Genomic DNA, 23,025 nt, shown 5'->3' on the forward strand with positions numbered 1-23,025 from the left:
GCTACAGAAGAAGCAAGATGCGACTGCCTCGCCGAATAAGATGAAAGGAAAAGAAGGCTTAAGGAAATTAAATGCCAAAAGGTCAGGCCGAACTGAAGCCACTTCTCTTGGGCCTTGTGGGAGTGAAGAAATGACAGATCGAATGTGAACAGTTGTCAAATTCAGGAGCATCAAAATCTGAATGTTCCAGAAAAATCAGCAGTAGTGAAATTCTACTCCCCTACTGATAATTTTGAAGAGCCTCGGGAACTCAATAAAACCTCAGTGATTGACAGTTAAAAAATAAAATAAAATATATTTTTATGTGTTGAGAAGTTTGCCTGCATGTATATACTGCACCACATGCACGCTTGTTGCCCACCAGAGCCAGAAAAGAGTGCTGCCTCCCCAGAGGTAGTAACAGGCAGTAGTGAACTGCCACATGCATGCTGGGAGCCAAACCTCTGGCCTCTGCAAGAGTGCCACGTGCTCTTAGCCATTAAGCCTTCTCTCCAGCCCCAGGTTTAATTTTTAAAAGATAATCTCTATGGAGAATATATACAATATTAATATTAATGGTGTTTCCAATAACAACCATTACCTTAGGACTCGCACAAATATTCCCACAGATACACAGTGACCTATTTTCTAAAATACACATTACTGTACTAATACACATTACTGTATTAACACAAGTTAGAAATATAAACCACTTTTGTGTTAGGAGGCATGGAGATACAGAGTGATGTCTAAGTTAACAAAATGTGATTATTGATAAAAACTGACAAATTCTGAACCTAAACTTGCACAATAAATAGCCATGTGCCACCCATCTAAGTAAGACTAAATTAAAAGAAAAAAATTGCCAAACTCAGAAAAAATTTTTTTTTGAGGTTTTATTCTTACAATTTGGAGAAAATACTTTTTCCATACAGGTTGGTTTAAAATTGTTCTCTGTTATTTCTTGTTTCTGTTATATATAAAATTATTCAAGGGGAGAAACATGTGAAGCTGGGATCCCAGGACCTAAATAGATTAGGATTTATAGTAAAGCACAATTTTTAATAAAATGATTTATCCTACTAAGATCTTATGTTTCCTCCGTGACTCCAGTTTTCATACATAATATATATTTTTATTTGTTGTTTAAAGTTACAGGCATTAGATTTTTGATTATAGAAGTAATACATGCTGACTATAAAAAAGACACATGGTATTTAATGTGTGATTTCACTTAAAAAGCCATGGGCAAAGATCTGTACGCTGCATAAGAAAATATAAAAGTGCTTATACTTTCAAGCATTAACATAATCTTTCATTTTTCAAAAACTCATACAAGGATTGATTGTTTTTGTTTTGCTTGTTTTTTTCTAAGACAGAGTTTCTCTGCATAGTCTGGGCTGCCCTGGAGCTGTGTACAGGCCTCAAACTCATAGAAATCACCTGCCCCTGCCTCCCAAGGGCTGGGATTAAAGGCGTGCACCAACACCACCAGCTGTTTTTTTACTTTTCTGTAAGGAGATACAATCTTTCAAAAATGTAATCAATTCCCCAGGCTTTGTGTCGTTCTTCAAAAGCATCCACCTCCTCAAGGAACCGAATGCTGCACTTGGTACCTGAAGTCAGAAAGGTAACAAGTTAAATAAAACACTGTGAAGGACATCAGGGGTGGCTCTACAAAAGCCCTAGAGGATTTTGTGGCTAAAAATCTTTATCTTTTTGTGCATTTGTGAGTGCTTGTGTACGTGCGTGTGCATTCACGCGTATGGGGGAGGGGCTGTTTTTGGCATCTTCTGTATTACTCTCTACTTTATCTTTTGATACAGGATTTCTCAGTGATCCCAGAGCTGTGGAATCTGCCTGCGCCCCTGCACCACAGCTGCTAGGGTCACAGGCATGAATGACCAGGTCTGGTTTTGATGTAGGTGCTGGGGATCCAAACTCAGGTCTTCCTGCTTGCCTCGCAGGCACTGCACAGACTACGTTGTTATCTTCCCAGCCCTCTGTAAATGAAGCTGGCCTTGAATTTGTTATGTAGCTAAGGATTGCCTTGAACTTCTGATGCCCCAGCATCAGCCTCCCAAAAGCTAGGACCACAGGTGGTGTCTTTATTATAAAGCACACAGATAAAGGGCACACTAGTCTCTTTTCTAGGATAAAACATTCTTCCATACCATAGTCTCTGCTTTTTATATTTTATATGCTTTAATTGCATATACCAATAGTTCACTAGCAACCCAACAGTTGACTGTTTACTTTCTTGGTTTATTTTTATTTAATTCTATTTTTCAGACAGGCTTTTCTCTTTGATCTAGACTCAGACTGGCCTGGAACTTTCTCCTCTTGATTTAGCTACTTGCAATCTGGGATTACAGTTGTGTCTACCACGCTTGATTTACTGACTTTATTTACAAAGAACATAATTGGGGCTGGAGATGACTCAGCAGTACAGCGCTTTACCTGTCTTGCAGAAGAGCCAAGTTTGCTCCAATACCTGGGGCTCTGATGCTTCTGGCCTCTCTAGACATGTGCACATATCCATAAAGACATGTATACGCATATACATAATTAAAATAATAAAAAAAACCTTTAAAAGTATAAAGAGCACCACTCCTTTAACCCAGCGCTCGGGAGGCGGAGGCAGGTGGGTCTCTTGGGTTCAAGGCCAGCCTGGGTTACAGTGTGAATTCTAGGATAGTCAGGGCTACACAGAGACAAGATTGTGCCAGGGAAAAAGGGAGCACATAACTTCTAACCCATGGTAGGGTGTCTGCAAGTTTGCCTGATAACCCGAGTCAATCTCCAAAATCCACAATGTGGAAGGAAAGAACTGACTTTCTGCAAGTTTGCCTTGTGACCTCTACATGTCACAAACACACACACACTCACACACAGACACACAGACAGACAGACAGACAGACACACACACACTCACACACAGACACACAGACAGACAGACAGACAGACACACACACACACACTCACACACAGACACACAGACAGACAGACACACACACACACACTCACACACAGACACACAGACAGACAGACACACACACACACACACACACTCAGGGCATGGGTATCAAAGAGGAATGTTAACTTACCAAATAACCTTTTAAGTTCAGCATCTGGAACATAAAATGGCGGGCCTAAGAGAAAAAGAGTCTGGTGAAGAATAGTTTATCTCTCCAACTCTAATTCTGAAAACAAACAAATTTGTGGGATTCAACTCTCAGTGTAATTTCAGTCATCTTATGGAGACTTATTCTATAAACTACTCAGAAATCCAGAGAGGTGAGCATTTAGCAGGACTTTCTAGTGTGTGTATACATGTGTTTGCGTGTCTTAAAGATATAGAGTCTTCTGTTGTTGGGACCAATTGGGTTCCTGGCCTTCAGCTGCTAGAGCCTTCTAATGGAAGTTACTAAAAGCTGTGCTTTGCCTAGAGGATCAGAGGATGGGATTATTACCTGTTGGCCACTGACTGCAGGGTATTTAAGCCTCCATGGTACTATTAAAGGAGGGCTTTTGGTACCAGTGATTGAAGGTCTGTGTGTCGGTCTGTCTCTGCGTAAGTATTCTTAACCTCCAGCCCCTTTCCCGAAGCTCGCGAACTGCGATCTAGCACATAGAGCGCAGACCGGGGCAAGCGGCATTATGTAGTTCAGGCAGGCCTCAAACTCACTGTGGAGCCAAGGATGATGTTGAGCTTCTGACCCCCTACCTCTATCTCCCAAGTACTGAGATTACAGGCATGTACTGTCACATCTGGTTTACACAGTGCTGGGGATCAGTCCAGAGACTTCCTGCAGGCTAGGCAACCAACTCAGCTACATTCCTTTTCCCCCGACCTGGCTTTTGTATATCTCATATCAGAGATCAGAGTGGAGCCCATTGACATGTTCCTCTAGGTGTCCTTTGCCTTCCAGGCTGTTGATTTCGGCCTTTTGACACTACATCCCTCCCACTCGGCTGTGGGACAGGGACTTGCAGCATCTTCCCCTCTGTCCTTTAGAGCTGTGCTGCTTCCCAGGGTGCCTTCCCTGGGCCTCCTGCTCATGAGCAGAACTTAAACGAGATGAGCAGAGCTCACTTCAGCCTCCACTGACTTCTCCTTCCTTCTGACTGCCTCAGACAGAATTACAGACACCATGACTCATCTTTTAATGAGTTTTTTAGACCCAAGGTTTTCAAATAGAACAAAAGACTACCACACATAAATATTAATAAAATGGGGCACTTAAAAAAAGCTCAATTAAAAATCAAACAATGCCAGACACACTAGCTCATACCTGAAATCCCAATGACAGGATCAAGAGTTCAAGGCCACTCTTGGCTACATGAAACTGCCCCCTCTCAAAAACCAACAAACAACCCCAGCTACGGTTCCAGCACTCGGGAGGTGGAGGGAGAAGGATACTGAGTTTGGGATCAGCATGGGCTTCATCATGAGACACTGCCTCAAAAACAATCAAGCAGCCAACCAACTAACCAACCAATCAACCAACATCCTTCTCCCTCAACAAGAAAACCACCAGGATTCTTACAAATTAAAAGTCTAAATACTTGATTTTAACTCCTTCATGAAAATACAAGCCTGTCCAAGGCAAACACTAAGCTCCAGTGTCCAAGGCTGGGAGGTAGTTCTGTGGGATAGCACTTGCCTAGTACCTGTAAGGCCCTGGGGTCCATCCCCAGTACTGAGAAAGCTTCCTCCCAATGCAACAAAATGAGTTGCCGTGGAATGTGAATAGCTGTCGCTGTGATTGGCTTAGTAAAGAAGCTGACTGTCAATAGCTGAACAGAGTAAGGTTAGGCAGGAGAGCCAGACTAGGAGAAGGTAGATGGAAGTTTCTGTTCCGCCCAGTCCTGCAGCCATTCAGTCCAGAAGAAACAAACAGAGGCTTATATGAATTATAAACTACTTGGCCTATCAGCTCAGGCTTATTATTAACTAGCTCTTACAACTTAAATTAACCCATAATTCTTGTCTATATTTAGCCATGTGTCTTGGTACATGGAATTCTCATTTTTCTTCCTCTGCCTCTGGCTGGTGACTGAATCTCTGCCTTTCCTCTTCCCAGAATTCTCTTAGTCTGGTCATCCCGCCTATACTTTCTGCCTGGCTACTGGCCAATCATCATTTTACTAAACTAATACGAGTGACTAATCTTTGCAGTGTACAAGAGCATTATCTCACAGAAGGAGAATGCTGGGAGGTAGAAGGACAGAGTCTGGAGTCACCAGGAGACACAGAGGGTGCAGGAGATGAATGTACCATGCTAGTAAAGGTACCACTATGTGGCAGAGCATAAATAAGGAATATGGGTTAAAATGTAAGCGCTAGTTAGTTATAAGCCTGAGCTACTGGCTGAACATTTGTAAAATCTGAGTGATTATTTGAGAATGACTGTGGGAAAGGAAAACTCTGCCTACAATGAGTCAGAGGAACCATCATTTCCAGAGATTGAAAATAATCAGGCCAGGGAGGAAGCTCAGTGAGAACAGGCTTGCCTAGCACTGACAATGCCCTGGGTTTGATTCTCACTGATGCCAAATGTTACACAAAACAAACAAAATCAGAGAGACAGTAGTAACATCCAATAGATAAAACCTAAGATTAGCTAGGAGTGGTGGCCCATGTCTACAGTCCAGGCACTTGGGAGACTGAAGCACAGAGATCTTGAGTTTGAAGCTAGCCTAGGCTACATAGTAAGTTCTAGACCAGGCTGGGCTTTAAAGTAAGATTTTGTTGCAAAAACAAAACAAAAGCACGCCATTTGAGAGATTTCCCCACAACCCCCACAGTTCCTCATGCCTCTTCCCCTTCTGTTTGAATTCCTGTGAGAATGCATTTGAGTGTGTATCAACATTCGCTTCATGCAATGCCACCTCTGGGAGCAACACAGTCATGCAATGCCCATAGCAGGGCAACCATGCAATGCCCACAGCAGAGCAATAACGCAATGCCCGTAGAAGGATAGCCACACTTCTTTCTTCTACTCTAGGACCCTGAGCTATCTCTTTACATTAGGATCATCCATTTCCCCCTTCTACAGTTTGAACTATGACTGATGAACCAAACAAGAAAGGAATATAAGAAAACAAGGACTGTGTGGAAGAGCACAAAGGTTTACTATTCTCGTTATCCCAGAATTATCTTCACACACATAAGCAGTACACATCCTATGAGATAAGATGGGGAAGAAGAAATAATAATAGAACTAAATCAGGGAACAAAGCAGACAAAACAAGTGTGGCTTACCTGCATGTTTCGTTGGATCATAAGAAAGGATGGCCACGAGGTAGTGAAACTCTTTATTCAGTAGGGACAGTATTACATCTGCATAGCTAGAAAGGGCACAAAAAAGTATGTTTCATTTCTCTATACAGACAGAGTCTGGAGGGGACAAAGGGCAATGAAGGAAGCCAGCATCTACATATACACTACACTACTACCTGCAGTGAAATTCTCCTAGTAACCATATAAACCTGTATGGTGGTTTCAATGAGAATGGGTCTCCAGGGGCTCACAGATTCGAGCACTGGTCCCCAGTTAGTGGAATTAAATGGGAAGCATTAGGAGGTGTGGCCTTGTTAGAGGAGGTAAGTCACTGGGGTTGGGCTTTGATGTTTCAAAAGTCCATGCCAGGCACAGCTAGGTCCGGTCTCTCCACCCCCCTATTCTCTCTCTCTCTCTCACTCTCGCTCTCGCTCTATCTCGCTCTCCCTTCTACAGATCAGGATGTGGGCTGTCAGCTACTGTTCCAGGGATGCTGCCAGGCTCCCCACCACGATGGTCATAGACTAAGCCTCTGAAACTATAAGCCAGCCTCCAATTCAATGCTCACACTTATAAGCTGCCTTGGTCATGGTGTCTCTTCACAGCAACAGAACAGAATTAAGATGACCTGGTTCTTGTGCCCCAGGTTGGCCTCAAATTCACTAGGTAGCCAAGGTTGACCTTCCACTTTCTAAGTGCTGGGATTATAGGCCTGCAACACCACCTAAGTCGATGGCTGGATGAGGGTGGGAACATGGACTTTGTGCATGCCAGGCAAGGTTTATTTTATGTGTGGGTATTTTATATGCATGGATGTCTGCGTACCACCATATACATGCAACTATGTAGGGGTTCTTTGAAAGAGTTAATATTTTACTTATGTATAATTGTGTGTCTGTGTATTTGGGGAGGGGTATATGTGCATGTGAGTACTGGTGTCCAGGGAAACCAAAGGCTCTGATCCCCCTGGAGCTGGAGTTGTAGCCAATTGTGAGCCTTCTGACACGGGTACTGGGAGGTGAACTTAGGTCCTCTGGAAGATCAGGATGTGTTCCTAACTCCACAGCCACCTCTCCAGCCTCCAGGGGTTCTTATTTAAAAGCAAGAAATGCATAGAACAAATTATGTCCCTCGGCTCCCCACCAGAGCTAGGAAATAGTGAAGAGAAGAATCAAGCTGAAGCCTTCTCCCAGGGTAGGTCGGTTATGAAGACACCGCAGGACACACAGAGGCTGATACGGTCCTACGGGACCTGGTGGCCTCGCCCAGATGGTTCCTGAAGGACTACCAATCCACGTGTGCTCAGGGGCAGGGGCTCCCAGACCAGGCTGGGGATCAAAAACACCAGACACATGCTAGAAGGAAAGATGCTTCAATTCTGCCCACAGCTTGACTGAGTAGGTCTGCTGTTGGGTTTGGGAAGCTGACAATGAACAATTATCACGCATGACTAGGATGCCACTAGAGACACACATAGGAGGAGGGGCAGAACAGAATCCCTTTCATCTGGTTTGATGGAGCGGGGAGACTAGGCTACAGGTGAGTTTGAGGTGATGGAGCATCAAAGCTCTATAAAGACGGCATTAACCACCGGTGCTGTGGACAGTCCGTGAGTGGGTGCCCCGAAGAGCGGGTGACACAGCTTCCCAGCCATGTGTTGGTGCAGAAGTGGGCTGTGACGCTGATGAAGCAGTAGACCGATCAGGAAGCAGGTCTGGGCCTGGTACGGGGTGATGAGGGAGACTGAGGAAGTAGAGAGGGACTGATCGTCAGCCATGGTGGCTACGGTGAAAGCTATATACAGCATCTGTGCTGAGTGGTGCCCAGAGCCGAGGAGGCTGAGTGTCGTCGGTGAGTCAGATATGTGGGAAGAGAAACAACAGAAGCATACTAAGGGTGGGGATACACACCACAATCTTAGGAGCTGGGAGGCCAAGGAAGGAGCACCTCAAATTCCAGGTCAGCCTGGGCTAGTTTGAGGATAGGCTTGGTTTCATCTTGAGACTTTATCTTCAATTTTTTTTTTTAATAAACGAAAGAAACAATAAAGTAATCTTTTGAGCAGAATTCTTCACCTTTTAACTTTCTGACACCCCCCACCCCCACATAGTCTCTGGCTGGCCAGGAACTCACCATGTAGCTTAGGCTGGCATCAGATTGCCAGCAACCCTCCTACCTGAGCCTCTCACGTGCTGGGCTTACAGATGTGAGCCCCACAGCTGGTGTGACTCTCATTCTTAAGAAGCAGGAAGAAGAAACCTGTCCCTAGAAAGGTGATCCATCAGAGTGGCTCAGCCCTGCCTCTTGGAACTGACAGCCATCAATCCTCTAGGAATGTGGACTTTCAATCAACCTCAAACAGAATCTAGAAGAGTAGGGCTGGAGAGATGGCTCAGAGAAAGCACAAACTGCTCTTGTAGAGGACCGAAGTGCGGTTCCTAGCATCCACATTGTTTGGCTTACAACTACCTGCATCTTCAGCTCCACGGTATCCAGTGCCCTCTTCTGACCTCCATGGTCATCCACCATACATGCACACACACACACACAAACAAAAGAATTAAACATCTCAAAGTAATTAATCCTGATAACAATGTCCAACATGCTTGAGTGTTTTTACCCTGTGACCACACAGACACACATGGGGGAGGGGTGATAGGGGAAGAAGAGGCAGAGCAGGGGAATAGGGAGGATCGTGACTCTTGCCCAGCTAGAACTTGGTTCTCTGAGTAAGCTTCCCCTTGGGTGCCACTTGCCTTGTTAGCCATGAACAGAGGGCCAGAGTCCAGTAGGGTGGCCTTCACAACTAAGGTCAGAGGAGCTGATGCAAGAAACGGTACATTTGTCTTGCCTGATGCACAGCTTGACTGTCTTCATTTAGTCACAGCAATTACAGATATCTTACCTGCACTAAGTGCATATCAGGTCTAATACTAAGAGAACAGCCGAGTCCACTGAACCTGCTTTCCCTTTGATCTGAACTCAACAGCCTGCTTTCTCCCTGGCAACCTGTGAATTTTTATAGAGCAAACCAAAACCCATGAAGGAACCAATCCCAAAGAAACAGAGGAACATCCTGGAGAGGGCTCTGGAAATAGCTGCAAACTTCAGCATTTTGCAGAACTGAATGTGGTCCACAAATACAGTGTGTTATGAAGACAAAGGGATTTCAGGTGATGCTTTGTGCTGAGGAAGAACACGAACGCCACATGGGAAATGCAGGCCATGTGCTGGAAATGTGATGTGGATGTTTGGAAGAGTTGCGTGACAGAAGAACCATTGTGGCAAAAGTCACGCCCACTTCCCCAGCACCTGACATAGGGGACATCTAAGAATCCAATAGGAATGTAACAAGTAGCTGTTGAAAAGCTGAATGCCAGGAACAGAATTCAAATGGTCGTTCAGGAGCAAGTACGGCAGAGAAAAGCCCAGATGAGGATGCAGGGTGGGGTGGGGTGTAGGAGGGAAAGTGAGAGGAGGGGAGAGGAGAGAGAGAAAAATTATCAGTGAAAAAGAAAATATGTATAATTCTGGTGTGGGATGTTCTAGTTTTCAAAGATTAGGTTTGACAATGGCCTTATATATGAAGCAATTGTTTTTTTAAATAAAAAAAAATATGTGTCACTGACATGGAGCTTGAACTTTTTGGCCACGTGTGAAGAGCCTGTCTCTGTGTAATGAGTAATTCAGTATCTAACTGGCCAAATCTGAAGAGATGCCTATGCAGCATTTACACAGGAAAAGGGGAATTGCATTTCCCTCACACGCTTTCTTAATTTGACTTTCTAGCAAGGCTAGGTATAAATAGGATCACTCAAAGGATCAACAAGTGCTTTTGTAAGTTCAGCCAGAGTTAGTAGCACATTTCTCATGGATTTCCTTGCTCTTTTATTTAGGAGACATAGTCTCATGGCCTCATTATGGCCCAGGTTCGCCTTGGACTCCCTGCAACCTGCCACCACACTTGGCTCACATTTTTTTTTTTTTTTGAATCCCATAGCGACTCTTCAAGGTCATGTGATGTGGCATTCTGAACAAACTCGGCAGGTTAGACTCAACTGTCAGGTCTTGGCTGTCTAACTTGGAACACAACTCTTTGACCTTAAATTTCTCACAGGCATATTGGAATCAAGACAGCACACATGTCATAGGGCTGTCAGGCTAGTAAAATGTGTTGTCGCACACTGACTATTCCAAACAATGCCTGGCAGAGGACAGGAGTCCAACAGCAGTCAGCATCGGTGCTGGCACTAGCAGAATTGTCTCATGTCGCAGAGGAACAAACTGAAGCTCAGAGAACCACAGTGCTTTGGTGGAGGCCACAGAGCTTGCAAAGTGAGTGAACCACGGAGTCTTCCTACTTCTTTAGCTTCCCTCAAGCTCAGCTAAACACAATGAAAACCAAAACAACCGAAGAAACCGACTTACCGATCGTGGTCACCTGGATTGATAGCCACTAAAGATCCTCTGTCCCAAATCCTGTCAAACTTGCCAATATTCACTCTGCTCAGAAGAGAGGGTAAAGGTTGTTCCATTTTGTCTGGAAAAGGTCAAATCTCAAACAGGATATCTGGGGTTCTCCAGAGGACATGCTGGAAATCTCACCTATCATCAGGGTAGCAGGGCCTCATGGTGGCTTTTCTTTATGACTTTAGAGGGGTGTACTGGCCCAGTGTGGGACTGCCCACTTTCTACTCTCTCAGCAGCCTCCCTGTTTTGCTGTGACTTGGGAAAAGGAGGGAGGGCAGAGGGCAGCTGTAGATGGAATCTGTCAACAGGAAGTTGTAGCAAGCTTTTTCATCGGCTGCCAGCTCACAAATAATGACATGGGAACTTATTATTTATTATGAAAGCTTGGCCTTTGGCTTAGGCTTATCTCAACCAGCTCTTATAACTTAAATTAACCCATTTATATTAATCTATGTTCTACCATCATTAATGGGATTAATATAACCATTTATATTAATCTGTTCTGGTATTGCCTCTCTTCCATCTTGCAACTTCTGTTTCCTCTCCTGGTCTCGCTGGTGACTCTGCCTTTCTTCTTCCCAAGTTTTCTCTGCCTGGCAGTCCCATCTATACCTCCTGCCTAGCTATTGGCTGTTGAGCTTTTTATTACACCAATCACAGCGACACATCTTCACACAGTGTACAAATATCCCGCAAGAGGCAGTGGGTGACAGCTCTGTTCTTGTCCCTGGTTCGGCATCAGGCTCTGGCAGGTATCACATTGCCTCCTGCACCTTGGAATTCGTTTGGTTACAGGCTCAGCTGCCAGGTAGAAGACTGGGCCTTCCTCTCTTCATGTCTACTCTGGATTGTAAAAACGATTTTGAAAGTTTGGGAGCTATGCCCATGAAGTGGAAAGATGGGGCTTTGGTAAGGACAGCTGTAGGACAATGCTTGTTGCTGCAGAGTGGACAGAAGTGGCAAACAGATCCCCCACCCCAGCACTGCCAAACAATGCCACCTCCATTGTTACTGTTATTACTCATTATTCTTATGTGTGGTGCGTGTGTGGAAGTACATGCACACTAAGCTGGGCATACATATAGAGGTCAGAGGACAACATTCAGGAGTTTCTTCTTTCCTTCTACCATGGGTTTTGGGAATTGAACTTAGGTCATCAAGCTTGCAAGACAAGCACCTTTATCCTCTTAGCCATCTTGATGGACCAAGAACCACCTTTTTTCTTTTCTTTTCTTCTGTTTTTTGTTTTGTTTTGTTTTGTTTTTTTCGAGGCAGCATCTCATACATAGCCCTGACCTGGAACTTACTATCTAGAACAGGTTGGCTTCCAGCTCACAGAGATCTGCCTGTTTCAAGTGCTGTGTTAAAGCATGTGCCACTAGCCCTTATTAAATGAACAAATGGCTGTTTTGGGGATTACACACTTAGCACATAAGCACAAGTATGTGAGTTCAGACAGCCAGAACCCGTGTAAGAGCAAGACACTCGTGTATTACCTGTGTAATACCAGTGCTCCCCTGGTGAGACGGGAGGTGGACACTGAAGGCCAGCTAGCACAGGGCCATGGAACCCTGTCTCAAACAGGGTGGGAGGCGAGGACTGGTATCTAAGGTTGTCCCCTGACTGCCACTCATGTGCCACAGCATGCACACACTCGAACATAAACACACTCTCACACGCTTGGGCACAGACACTCACTCTCACTCACATACAAAATAGTGGCGATAGAGCACGCAGTCACTCAGAGAAACACACACTAACATTAACACATACATGCACTTGCCCACATTTACACATAGACTCACACATCCCACTCACGCTTTCACACACACACCCACACCCACATTCATTCTCTCTTACACACACACACTCACACACTGGTGCAAAGGGATCACTCAGTCCTACCTGGGAAGATCAAACAGGCTGCAGCAATACACTGAGATGTTCCCTGAAGAACTCTGTAATAAAACAATGGGAAACATTTTCTTTCTTTCTTTTTTTAAGATTTATTTATTTAATGTACATTGGGGTTTTGCCTGTATGCATGTCTGTATGAGGGTGTCAGATACCCTGGAACTGGAGTTACAGACAGTTGTGAACTGCCATGTGGGTGCTGGGAATTGAACCTGGGTGCTTGGAAGTGCAGCCAGTGCTCTTAACTACTTGAGCCATCATTTTCTATACTTAGCTAGGAAATCTTTAAATAGTCAAGGAAAGCAAACAGGGTTCAGACAAAGCCAAGGAAACAGGGGGAACATTCATTAATATAATAACTTCATTGGAGTATAACTGTAACTTATGTTTTCTTTTAAAACCTGGATGGGGGCAGCCAGATAACTCAGAGGGTAAGGTTGCAGCCAAGTCTGACAACCTGGGGTTAGTCCCTGGGTCTTCCATGGTAGAAGGAGAGAACTGATTCTACCTTCTCCATGGGCACCATGATATATGCATATATGTGTGTGTGTGTGTGTATACATACGTACATACATACATATATATATATATAAAATCTACCATCTCAATATCTAGTCCTAATATCAATTTAGCTATTAATCATCATCTACATATCAAACTGTCATCTATATGTTTAGTTCTATCATTTTTCATTAATATTTATCTATCTAGCATCTTTTGTTTTGAGACCAAAAAAAAAATCTCCCTAAGTAGCCTAGGCTAGCCTTGAATTCATGATCCTCCTGCCTCCACCTGCGGAGTGCTGAGCTACCATCTGCATGCTGAAGCTGTTGCTCACTGTAGGATATCACATGGAGCTAATCTGTTTGACATTTGACACTGTTTAACATCTTAATTACTTGTAGTTAAAAGAAAAAAAAGTCCTTTTTTTGTGTGTATGTGTGAGGCATGAAAATACTTAGTTACAACTGATACAAACCTTAAATACTTTGGCACCAGCAATTTCGGTCAGTGGTTTCTCTGTATACGAAAGATTCTGTTCTGTAAAAAATTCCCGAATCGCAATTTCACTGATTTCGACACCAACTACAGTGTGGCCCCGGTCTGCAAACCTGCAGAAAAAGAGTTACACTGCAAGTTTATTTTATATACAGCACAGAAAAAAAGTCATAACAGACAGACAGTACCTTTGGCTGAGAATACAACTCACTAACCAGAGTCCCTGCCATGCCCTGTGCTGAAAGTGCATCACCATAAGAAAGGAAATAACAAAAGAAAATAAATCTGTATGTTGCCTTAATTTTATTTATTTATTTATTGGTTTTTAGAGACAGTGTAGCTTTGGAGCCTATCCTGGAACTCATCCTGTAGACCAAGCTGGCCTTGAACTCACAAGAGATTTACCTGTCTCTGCCTCCGAAGTACTGGGACTAAAGGCGTGCGCCACCACTACCCAGCATCTTTTCCTTAATTTTAAGGGATTCTTATCTTCGCAGACATTCATCTAAATGTGTTTGACTAGAGAAAATGCTTTTTGGTTCCTCTAAATTACTATTGATTAATTTTCTGTGATGATGGATATGCCTATCTCTGTTCTGTACAAAACAGAGCCACTGGCCACGCTGGCTACTATGCATCTGGCGATTTGGTCAGTCCCATAGAAATAATTTTAAATTTCTATTTGGCTTATATTTAAGTAGCGAAGTCCAGCATTATGTTATGCCACTAGTTCCAGTACTGTGGAGCCGAAGAGCTTGAGATTGAGGCCATGCTGGACTATACAGCAAGACTCTGTTTCAAAACTGAAAAAATATAATTAAGTGAATTTTTGAAAATTGCCACATGTGACTAGTATTGCCATACTAGAGTGCAAACCTGAGATACTTTGTGCATTTTTGGTAATAATCCTATAATTTCCAATTATTAATAATAAACATGATTAAGAAAAGAATCTTATTACTATATGCAAACAGCAACATTTTCCTAACCAGTTTTATAGTTAGAGATTTCACACTCTGAGGACTGTAAACAGTAGCAGAAATCTTAAACAGAAAAAAGGTAACAGGTATCCAAAAACTGAGATATCAAATTACATTAAAAACTAGACAATTCTGCCATAAAGCAGAAGAAATCTAGCGAAATGTTACTGCACTATTCAGAGTCATACATAGAAATCACAAGGCTGGGGGGAAAGTAAGGGCTAGGAAACAATATGAAAACCTTTGTGAGTTGGGCATGGGGCATAGGCTTCTTACAAAGGCAAGAAGTGGAGGTTTCAGAAGGCGGGTGTTGGAAAATGTTCTGTTTGAATCGCTGTGAAGTGATGGGCTGAGGGAAACTGAACGGGAAGTTTCTAACACTAAGTGTGGAGGAGAAAGGCTGGGCGGGGGGTAAACTGAGGCAGCAGGGCACTGTCTGAACAGCACACATTGGATTTAGTCTGCTCATATGCAGCTTCACTCATGGGTGCGGAGTTTGGCTTTTATCTCATGTCTTCTGCAGATGAAGCCACAGGTGACCAGAGGTGAACGTCACATGATGTTCCAACCAGTCTCGCATCTGTTAACTGAGAATGGACGGTACATTACAAAACAGGAACAAGCCGGACTGTGTCTACTATCGACACAAGAGTGCACGTTCCCAACGTGGGCAAAGCGCGCACTGTTTACAGTTCTAAAGTGAAGTGCACTAATAACCTGTCTCTCATACTGCCCAGGAATCTGTACTCTAGCGCACAGAGACTAGTTCTTCATTCTTCATACATGTTTGTGAGGTTAGAAAATGTAAGCAAAGGAGTTATCCAAATTGGCTGCATGTATTTTTATTTCCCAGCCAACACATGTGCCATCACCTGGAATACAAATAAAGCAAAAGTGAAACCCTAAAATAACGTTCTTATTTCATCTTAATGCTTTTGGGCCCCTGTTCCTACTTAGTTTACCTGCTCATATCCAATGCCTGAACACACATAGGTCAGTTACCTGAGTGAAAAGATAATTTACATACAATGACAGCAGCTCCGTTATGTATTTGCATTTCAACTTTTATTATTATTTTGCAGTTTGGGGGAATGAAGCCTGAGCCTGTGGATTCCAGGCAAGGACTCTCCCACTGAATTACATCCCAAATCTTAAATTTTTTTTGTTATAAATGGATTGAGAACCCAAAAATAGCCGATAAACACCCAGCTAGCTAGCTATACAGTCTCATTACTGTTGCCTAAACTCTCGGCTCCAGCCACAGAATTACCATTTCTGTTTACAGAGTTGTTTTCTCATATGTACCTTGCAAAGTCACTATCTTCTGGTTTGGCAAGAGTCCATTAAAGCATGGCTCTAATAAGAAATATAATCCTTAATTTCTTGGCTACATGTGAATCTCAGGTTATAACAGCCATTTAAAGTTTTTACTTATTAATTTTTTATGTTTATGTGTATATCTTTGTATGTATGCTTTCTCTCTCTCTCTCTCTCTCTCTCTCTCTCTTTGTGTGTGTGTGTGTGTGAGAGAGAGACAGAGACAGAGACAGAGACAGAGAGAGACCACAGAAGTCAGAAGAGGGTGTTCCTGGTAGTTGTGAGCCACCTGATGTGGGTACAGGGAATTGAACCTGCGTCCTCTTAAAAGCAGCAGTGCTCTTAACCAGAGCCCTATCCTCTACCTACCTACCTACCTAGCCCTGTAACAACCATTTAATATATGCTTTAGCTACAAGTTGAGTGTGGGCTGCGAAAAATTTTACTCTCTATTGGAGAATAAAATCCAAATGCATATGTTTTGTGGGTAGATCACTGGTATTGACATGGGGGTGGGGGCTGAGCATTTTAAAGGTAAGTCTATTTTATATTTACTCACCTTTTAAAATTATCTTTTCTTCTCTCCTGCTTAGTGATCGATAGGAGTTCTCAACATTTAAGATTTTAAGCAAATACACATCTTGGAGGATATGTTTGTGGCTGTGCATTATCATGACAGCAGTGTTGTGTCCAAAAATAATTTCTAGGGTTGTGACTCAGGGTAGCCCTGTTGTAATGCGGCTTGTTGATTGGCGTGAGTTCTTTCTGCAGAGCACTGCTCACAAGAACTACTCTCCTCACCACTGGGTTTATAATGGTGGCTCACACTAACAAAATCTCCCATTAGCTCACGGGCGGAAGAGCTGAGCTGAACTCTGGACCATAAACACTGCCCTGCTAAAAGCTTGTGCTGCAGTTTATGTTTTTCTGTTCCCTTCCATTTCAAACATCCATAGTTACTGAAATGTCTAAGCTACTTATAGACATTAGATCACATACACAGATCCAGGAGATACGAAAAAGGAGGCTAGTGTTCCCCTGCTGGTTCCAAATTAATTCACCCCGTAATTGCCAAGATCACAAGTGTATATCACCACCCCTGTTTTAAGCAATGTCGGGGACTGAATTCAGGGCCTTGTGCATGCTAGGCAAGTGTTCTATCAACTGTGCTAAATCCTCATGTTCCCCCAAACTATTTTCTGGGGGGGCTTTGAAAAAAAATGCAGGAAGACAAGGTCATACCTGACTCAATTTACACTCTTGTTGTTTGGAAACAGTATCTCTAATTTTATAACTATGACAGAGTCTCCTAAAATAAAGACATTCGTATTTGAGGATGGTATGTTGTTGTTAATCTTTGAATGTTTGCTTGACTGGCTTTTTGAACAGGGCCTCACCTAGCCTAGTGGCCCTTGAATATATATATATATACATTGAATATATTCATATATACATTGAATATACATGAATATATATTCATATATACATTGAATATATATATTCAATACATACATATGTGTGTGTGTGTGTGTAGCCAAGGCTGGTCTTGAGTTCCTGAACCTTTTGCTGTCACCGCCAACGTACTACCATTATGGGCATGTCCTGCCACAGATGACTCTGAGAATGTTTTTTTTTTAAAAATTTTTTTAAACAATCTTTTCTCATTTTACATACCAATCCCAGTTCCCACTCCCTACCCTTCTCCTGCTCCCCTACCCTCTTTTTTTTTTTTAAAAAAAATACACATATATTGTTAAATATTCACCCCAAGTATTACTCCACAAAAACTAGTTAATGGTTACCATTTCATCTCAACTGCTTTTCCACAGAGAGGGAAAAACACTCTCAGTCCACTCTGGCCTTTAAGAAATGTATCCAAATGCTTCTTTAATAGCCTGGGGAGAAAAACAAAGTTACAACAGTGCTTGCTTTAACTAGCCCAATGCACAGGAGAAGGAAATAGAATTAATGACACTAAGATCTTCCCATGCTCCCAACAATGTAACAAGAAGATAACGCTAATTATTACAACCTCCAGTTTACACTTAAAGAAGCAGGGAAGCTAAGGAACTTGCTTCATTACAGAGCTACTTAGTATTAATATGACTAACGACCTGAGTTTTCACGACCGTAAAATAACTTCTGCTTCCGTGAGTGATACGTTTGGAAAAGTCTGTACTAATCACCACATTTACACTCTGATTTTTGTTGTGACCTAAGTGGTGTTAAGTGTTCTATAGACCTATCTACATTTTCAATCCTTTCAATACAGAATAGTGTCTCAATGAGCTTAACTCTTTTTAAATTTTAATTTTATGGTGTGTGTGTGTGTGTGTGTGTGTGTGTGTGTGTGTGTACACGTCTGTCATGGCACATGTCTGGGGTCAGAAGACAACTTCCAGGTGTCAGTTCTCACCTTCCATCCTGTGGGGCTTAGGGATGAAAGGCAGACAGTTGGTATTGGTGGCACGTGCCTTCCTGGGCGGAGCCAGGTTGCCGGCCTTCACCCTCACTTTTGAACATACAGAGACAAAACTTAAATCTTGCTTCAGCATTTTGCTGCATGTATAAGCACCATGACCAAAGTATGGGTGGTTTTAAAAAAGAAAACACATTTCATAAATCTAAATGTCATCGTCTGTAAGTCATATCATTATACCATGAAAGAAAACACACACTGCTAATTAAAATATGGCAGGCCATGGATACTTTCTGATATCTGAGAGGCTGCATAATATGAGATTATTACAATAAAAATAAATTCAAAATTGTATTTGAATATTACTTTTAAAGTCAGCTTCTTTTTGCTCCCCCCTCCTTTTCTATCAGAGGCAAAGTCTCATGGAGCCAAGCACTGGCCTCAAACTCACTTACGTAACTTGAACTTCTGATCCTTCTTGCTCCCATTTCCCAATTGTTATTACAGGCATATGCTATCATGCCCAGTTTAGTTCAGTGCTGTGGATCACACCAAGTGTACTGCATGGTAAGAGAGCTCTCTACTAACTGAGGCACACACTACCTCCCCACCCCACCTCACCCTAGCCAATTTCTGATGAAGCATTTCTCTGTCAGAGACCAAACACATCTTACCGATGCCCTTGTTCCTGATGAAATCCGATGTTACGGACCACCCACCTATCCTGCCATTCTTCCAGGGTTAGTACCCGGTTCTTCTGCACTTCAGCATTGGGGAGCTCTTTCACATTGAGTGGGGTGGCATCAGCCATAGTTTTTAGACAATTTTTGTCTCAGAGGCTGGTATCTCCAGTGCCTAAATGGAAAAATATCTGCAATGACATCAGGACCTGTGATTCTGTTGATGAACTATAGAAGACCCTTTGGAAATAGCTTTTTAAAAATAGATGGCTCGGTGGTTAAGAGCACTGACTGCTCTTCCAGAGGTCCTGAGTTCAAGTCTCAGCAATCATATGGTGGCTCACAATCACCTGTAATGAGATCTGATGCCCTCTTCTGGCCTGCAGGCACAAACATGTAGACTGAACACTGTATACATAATAAATAAATAAATCTAAAAGAAAGTCAACTTCAAAACCAGGAGTGGTATCACATATCCCCGGTCCTTGGGAGACAAGAGGGTTGTTGACAGTTCCAGGCCAGCCAAGGCTACATAGTAGGACTCTCTCTCAAAAACAGACAGGACAGGCATGGTGGCATATGCCTTTAAGCCCAGCACAAGGGAGGCAGAGGCAAGAGGCTCTCTGTGAGTTCCAGGACAGTCAGGGCTACAGTGAGACCTTGTATCAAAAGAAACAAACACCAAAAACAGCCAAACAACAAAACCCAACTTTTAACATCCAGTAAGTCAAACCGAAAATTACATTTCAGCGAGTCTAGGACTAAGAACACTTCATTGTTCTGTCAGGAAAGTCGGTTTCAGAGAATAACCTGCACCCCACCCTACAAGCCTGCAGATGTAACAAGGAGTGGAAATCTGGCTCTAAGAAGTTGACGAAAGGAGTTTGTGATTTTAGCCTTTTGGAAACCAGAAATTCAGCCGACCATTGCCCTAGTTCCACTCCCACACCCATTTCTGGGACTAGTACTGTTAAGATAGGAGGGTTCGGGATTCTGTACTGCCGATATCATCCATTGGTTGGCCCCATGGCCACATCAGAGTTCAGCCTGTTGAACCCGTGGAGGGCTTACCCAGCAGTCCTCTGCTTCCTTCATTAATGGTTGACACATTTAAAAATCCTGACATTTGGTAGGGCTTCAGGAGGGTGAAAAAGGTAGATATATGGGTTCAATATATTACTGATACATTATTGAAAGATTGTATTGTCAAATAATGTTCTCATAGCTTTTGGAAGGCTACTGCAAATTGAACCTATGGGTTCATGTGTTCCAGGCAAGCACTGTGCTTCTGAGCTATAGCCCTGCTCCCACTTGCACGAGAACATGCACAAGAAAGGGACTGAGAGGGTAGAAGCTTCGTGTACCTGCAACTCCAGATTGAGTGTGTAAGGAATGCCTGCCTTTTCAATATTAAGGGCAATATAGTACCACAATTCTAGGAACTAGAGAGATGGTTCAGTGATTAAGAACATGTATTCTTCTCGCAAAGAACCAAGGTACAGTTCCCAGAAATTCCATAGTGTCTCATGGTGGTTTGTATATATGTGTACACAGGCATACAAATCAGGCATTTGTTCACATAAAGTAAAATAAAGATATATAAATTTTCCCCCAGATTTCCCAACCACCCTTTAAATCACTGGCAATCATATGACTTGAATGTAAAGATTTTATTTGTGAAACAGCAAACATCACAAAAGCAATTTAAGGAAATGCCCGTTTTGTTACATGATTTAGAGTCCGTGCTTAGGATTAAAGGACACCACCCTTAACTCTGGGAACAAAGATGCACTTCACAGCAAGTGTTTACTAACAAAAGTCTTTTTTCCAGGTCCTGACGTCAGAATTCTGAAAGATCAGCAGCAAGTATGGGATTATTGTGGATATAGAAAAGCAAGAAAATTGCTGTTCTCCCATCTGCATTTCCTATCATCAGGAACTGTGGCTCCAAAAGTTGCCCTCAGAAAGAAGTGCTCTTCTGAACTTCGAATAATCTTTACCCTGCCCAGCTCTATCCCTCTCATTGAAGCTGGGGCTGAACGTGTCATAAATACAACCACTTAGCTGTAGTAACAGTGCCTCAATGTGGTTTTCACTGTTCGTTAGAAACAGTGAAATTTATTTCTCTAGAAGAGAAATAAAATTCTGAACACAATAAAAGTGCAAAGTACGACAATAAAAGACAAACCCTCAGTAGTTTCCTTTCAGAAATGTTCACTTCCAGTATGCTCATTAGTCCAAGCCCTAAAAAACACTTGTTTCTGCTTTAGGGTTATTTTATTTATTTATTTATTTTTTTAACAGAGGGTCTTTCTGGATTTCACCATGTAGTCGGGGCAGATCTCTAACTTACTGAGTTTTTCTTGCCTCAGCACTCTCGTGCTGGGTTACAGGCCTGAACCATAACGCCTGACGTCTGCTTTAGCTTTATTCCTAAATTTCGTTAAAACTAAAAAGTAACTTCACTAAAGTGCACAGATCTCGAGCATGACTATGGAATGACACTTGGACATGTGTAAAACACGTGAAACACGCCACTAAGCACGGAGTCTACTTAATAGGAGGACTCAAAGCCTCTGCATTCTGATCTCTCCCCTGGTTTGGGGCGGTTCCCGAAGCCCCTTTTCGGGACGCGGGTAGCTGGTCATCCGTGCTTTTCACACACTCCCTTCTGAAGAACACTGTAACAGCGCACACAGTCTTAGCAAAAGAACTGCTTTTCTCACCGACTGAGCACTTACCTTGGCTGCGCCCTTGCCGCCTTCCTCTGATCCTAGGGGGCACCTGAGTCTGCAACAACCCGACCCGTGCAGTGACACTCAGGCCCCGCCTCGGGGACAAAGGCCCCGCCTCAAAGACGAAGGCCCCACCCCGGAGAAGACGCACGGGCTCCAGTCCCGTTGGTCCTACCCAGGCGTGCGAACCCCTCCCAGAACCGGCGAACGCCTTTGCTCGCCAAACCAAAGCCTCGCCCCCGCCCCCACAAAAGGGCTCCGCCCAGAGCGCGTAGAAGTTTGTGCAGCGGCGGAAATGGCCGAGGCGGGGCGAGCGCCCGGACCCGCCCACTCCCTGGGCCTGCGAGCTCCTCCCACTTCGGGTCACGCCGTGATAGGGGTGGAAGCGGCGGTGGCAGAGGTGCTACAGCTGCTGGTGCGGATCCTGCCGTCCTGTGCAGCAGCGCCGCCGCCTGGCCAGCGCTCGGAGGTAGGGACTAAGGGCTCCACTGGCGCGCCCTGGGAAAGGGCGGCGGGTTTCGGGTGACGAAGCCACACCAAGCGGTCGGCTGTGGGGCGAGCCTGGGCGAGAGACGCGCGCGTTCCCCGGGGCTCATTTCTTCAGATAGTTCTTGCTGCCTATTTGTGCCTGTTTTCTACTGTTTAGGTGTAAAAATGTGAAATTTCTGGAAACCATGCTTGGTTTTAGGAGCCATGCCTTTCTGGCTTACGTTCAGTGTTGCATAAATCAAGGCTAATTTCTCGTGTTCCTGAACCTCACATTGAGCTTCAAGTGCTCTTGCTACAGTATGTACATGTACTAACTAGGCTTCGTGAAAACAGAATATTTACATATTTTATTTGTGGCCCATCTTGTGAATGCAGAATACATGTTTTACATGTAAAGAAATGTATTTTATGTATGTGAAAATACTTAGGTGAATAGTTAAGTTGGACACCCTTTTTGAAAGTACAAATGAGGCACAAGACGTAGTTCAGTGGTAGAGTGCTTGCCTACAACACAACATAAAATAAGTTAATTTTAAAAAGTGCAACTGGAATCTGGAAAGTTCATTGTTGTTGTTTTGGCATAGGTTCTCTGTGTAGCTCTGGCCGTCCTAGAACTTTCTCTATGGACCAGGCTGGCCTTGAACTCGGAATTAAAGGCATGCACCACCACCTCCAGGCTCAGAAAGCCTTTATTTAACAAGAATTGAGGTAGATTGTATTTCTACTATTAGCACTGCACCAGCGTAGTGGAGTCCGT

At 43.4% G+C, this 23,025-nt stretch overlaps 1 protein-coding gene across 3 annotated transcripts; it reads right to left on the minus strand.

Annotated features, from left to right (window-relative positions):
• Positions 1–857: 857 nt before the first annotated feature.
• Tpmt (thiopurine S-methyltransferase) lies at positions 858–21,934 on the minus strand. 3 transcript variants are annotated; one of them, XM_087896555.1, is made up of 9 exons: positions 21,786–21,932; positions 19,039–19,219; positions 17,748–17,840; positions 13,629–13,761; positions 12,641–12,693; positions 10,694–10,768; positions 6,248–6,333; positions 3,087–3,131; positions 858–1,595 (listed from the first exon to the last, which is right to left on the minus strand). In XM_087896555.1, exons 2-9 carry the CDS (start codon positions 19,173–19,175, stop codon positions 1,483–1,485), a joined length of 735 nt encoding a protein of 244 aa, XP_087752681.1. In that variant the 5' UTR covers positions 19,176–19,219; positions 21,786–21,932; the 3' UTR covers positions 858–1,482. The 3 variants fall into 3 exon arrangements, with proteins under 3 accessions (XP_087752681.1, XP_085555576.1, XP_085555578.1); XM_085699450.2 differs by having other exon boundaries at positions 19,039–19,235; positions 21,786–21,920; XM_085699452.2 differs by lacking the exon at positions 17,748–17,840 and having other exon boundaries at positions 21,786–21,934.
• Between the last annotated feature and the right edge of the window lie 1,091 nt (positions 21,935–23,025).

The sequence above is a fragment of the Myodes glareolus genome, chromosome 14 (assembly GCF_982192425.1).
Source record: "Myodes glareolus chromosome 14, mMyoGla1.1, whole genome shotgun sequence".
Classification (NCBI taxonomy): Eukaryota; Metazoa; Chordata; class Mammalia; order Rodentia; family Cricetidae; genus Myodes; species Myodes glareolus.

Excerpts from the sequence above, each read along its gene's own strand:
- Tpmt (XM_087896555.1), bottom strand. The coding sequence starts at position 19,175 with ATGGCTGATGCCACCCCACTCAATGTGAAAGAGCTCCCCAATGCTGAA. Across the intron at positions 6,334-10,693 it reads AATCCAGGTGACCACGATCG|CTATGCAGATGTAATACTGT; the intron begins GTAAGTCGGTTT and ends TGCCCTTTCTAG. Across the intron at positions 1,596-3,086 it reads TGAACTTAAAAGGTTATTTG|GTACCAAGTGCAGCATTCGG; the intron begins GTAAGTTAACAT and ends TTCTGACTTCAG.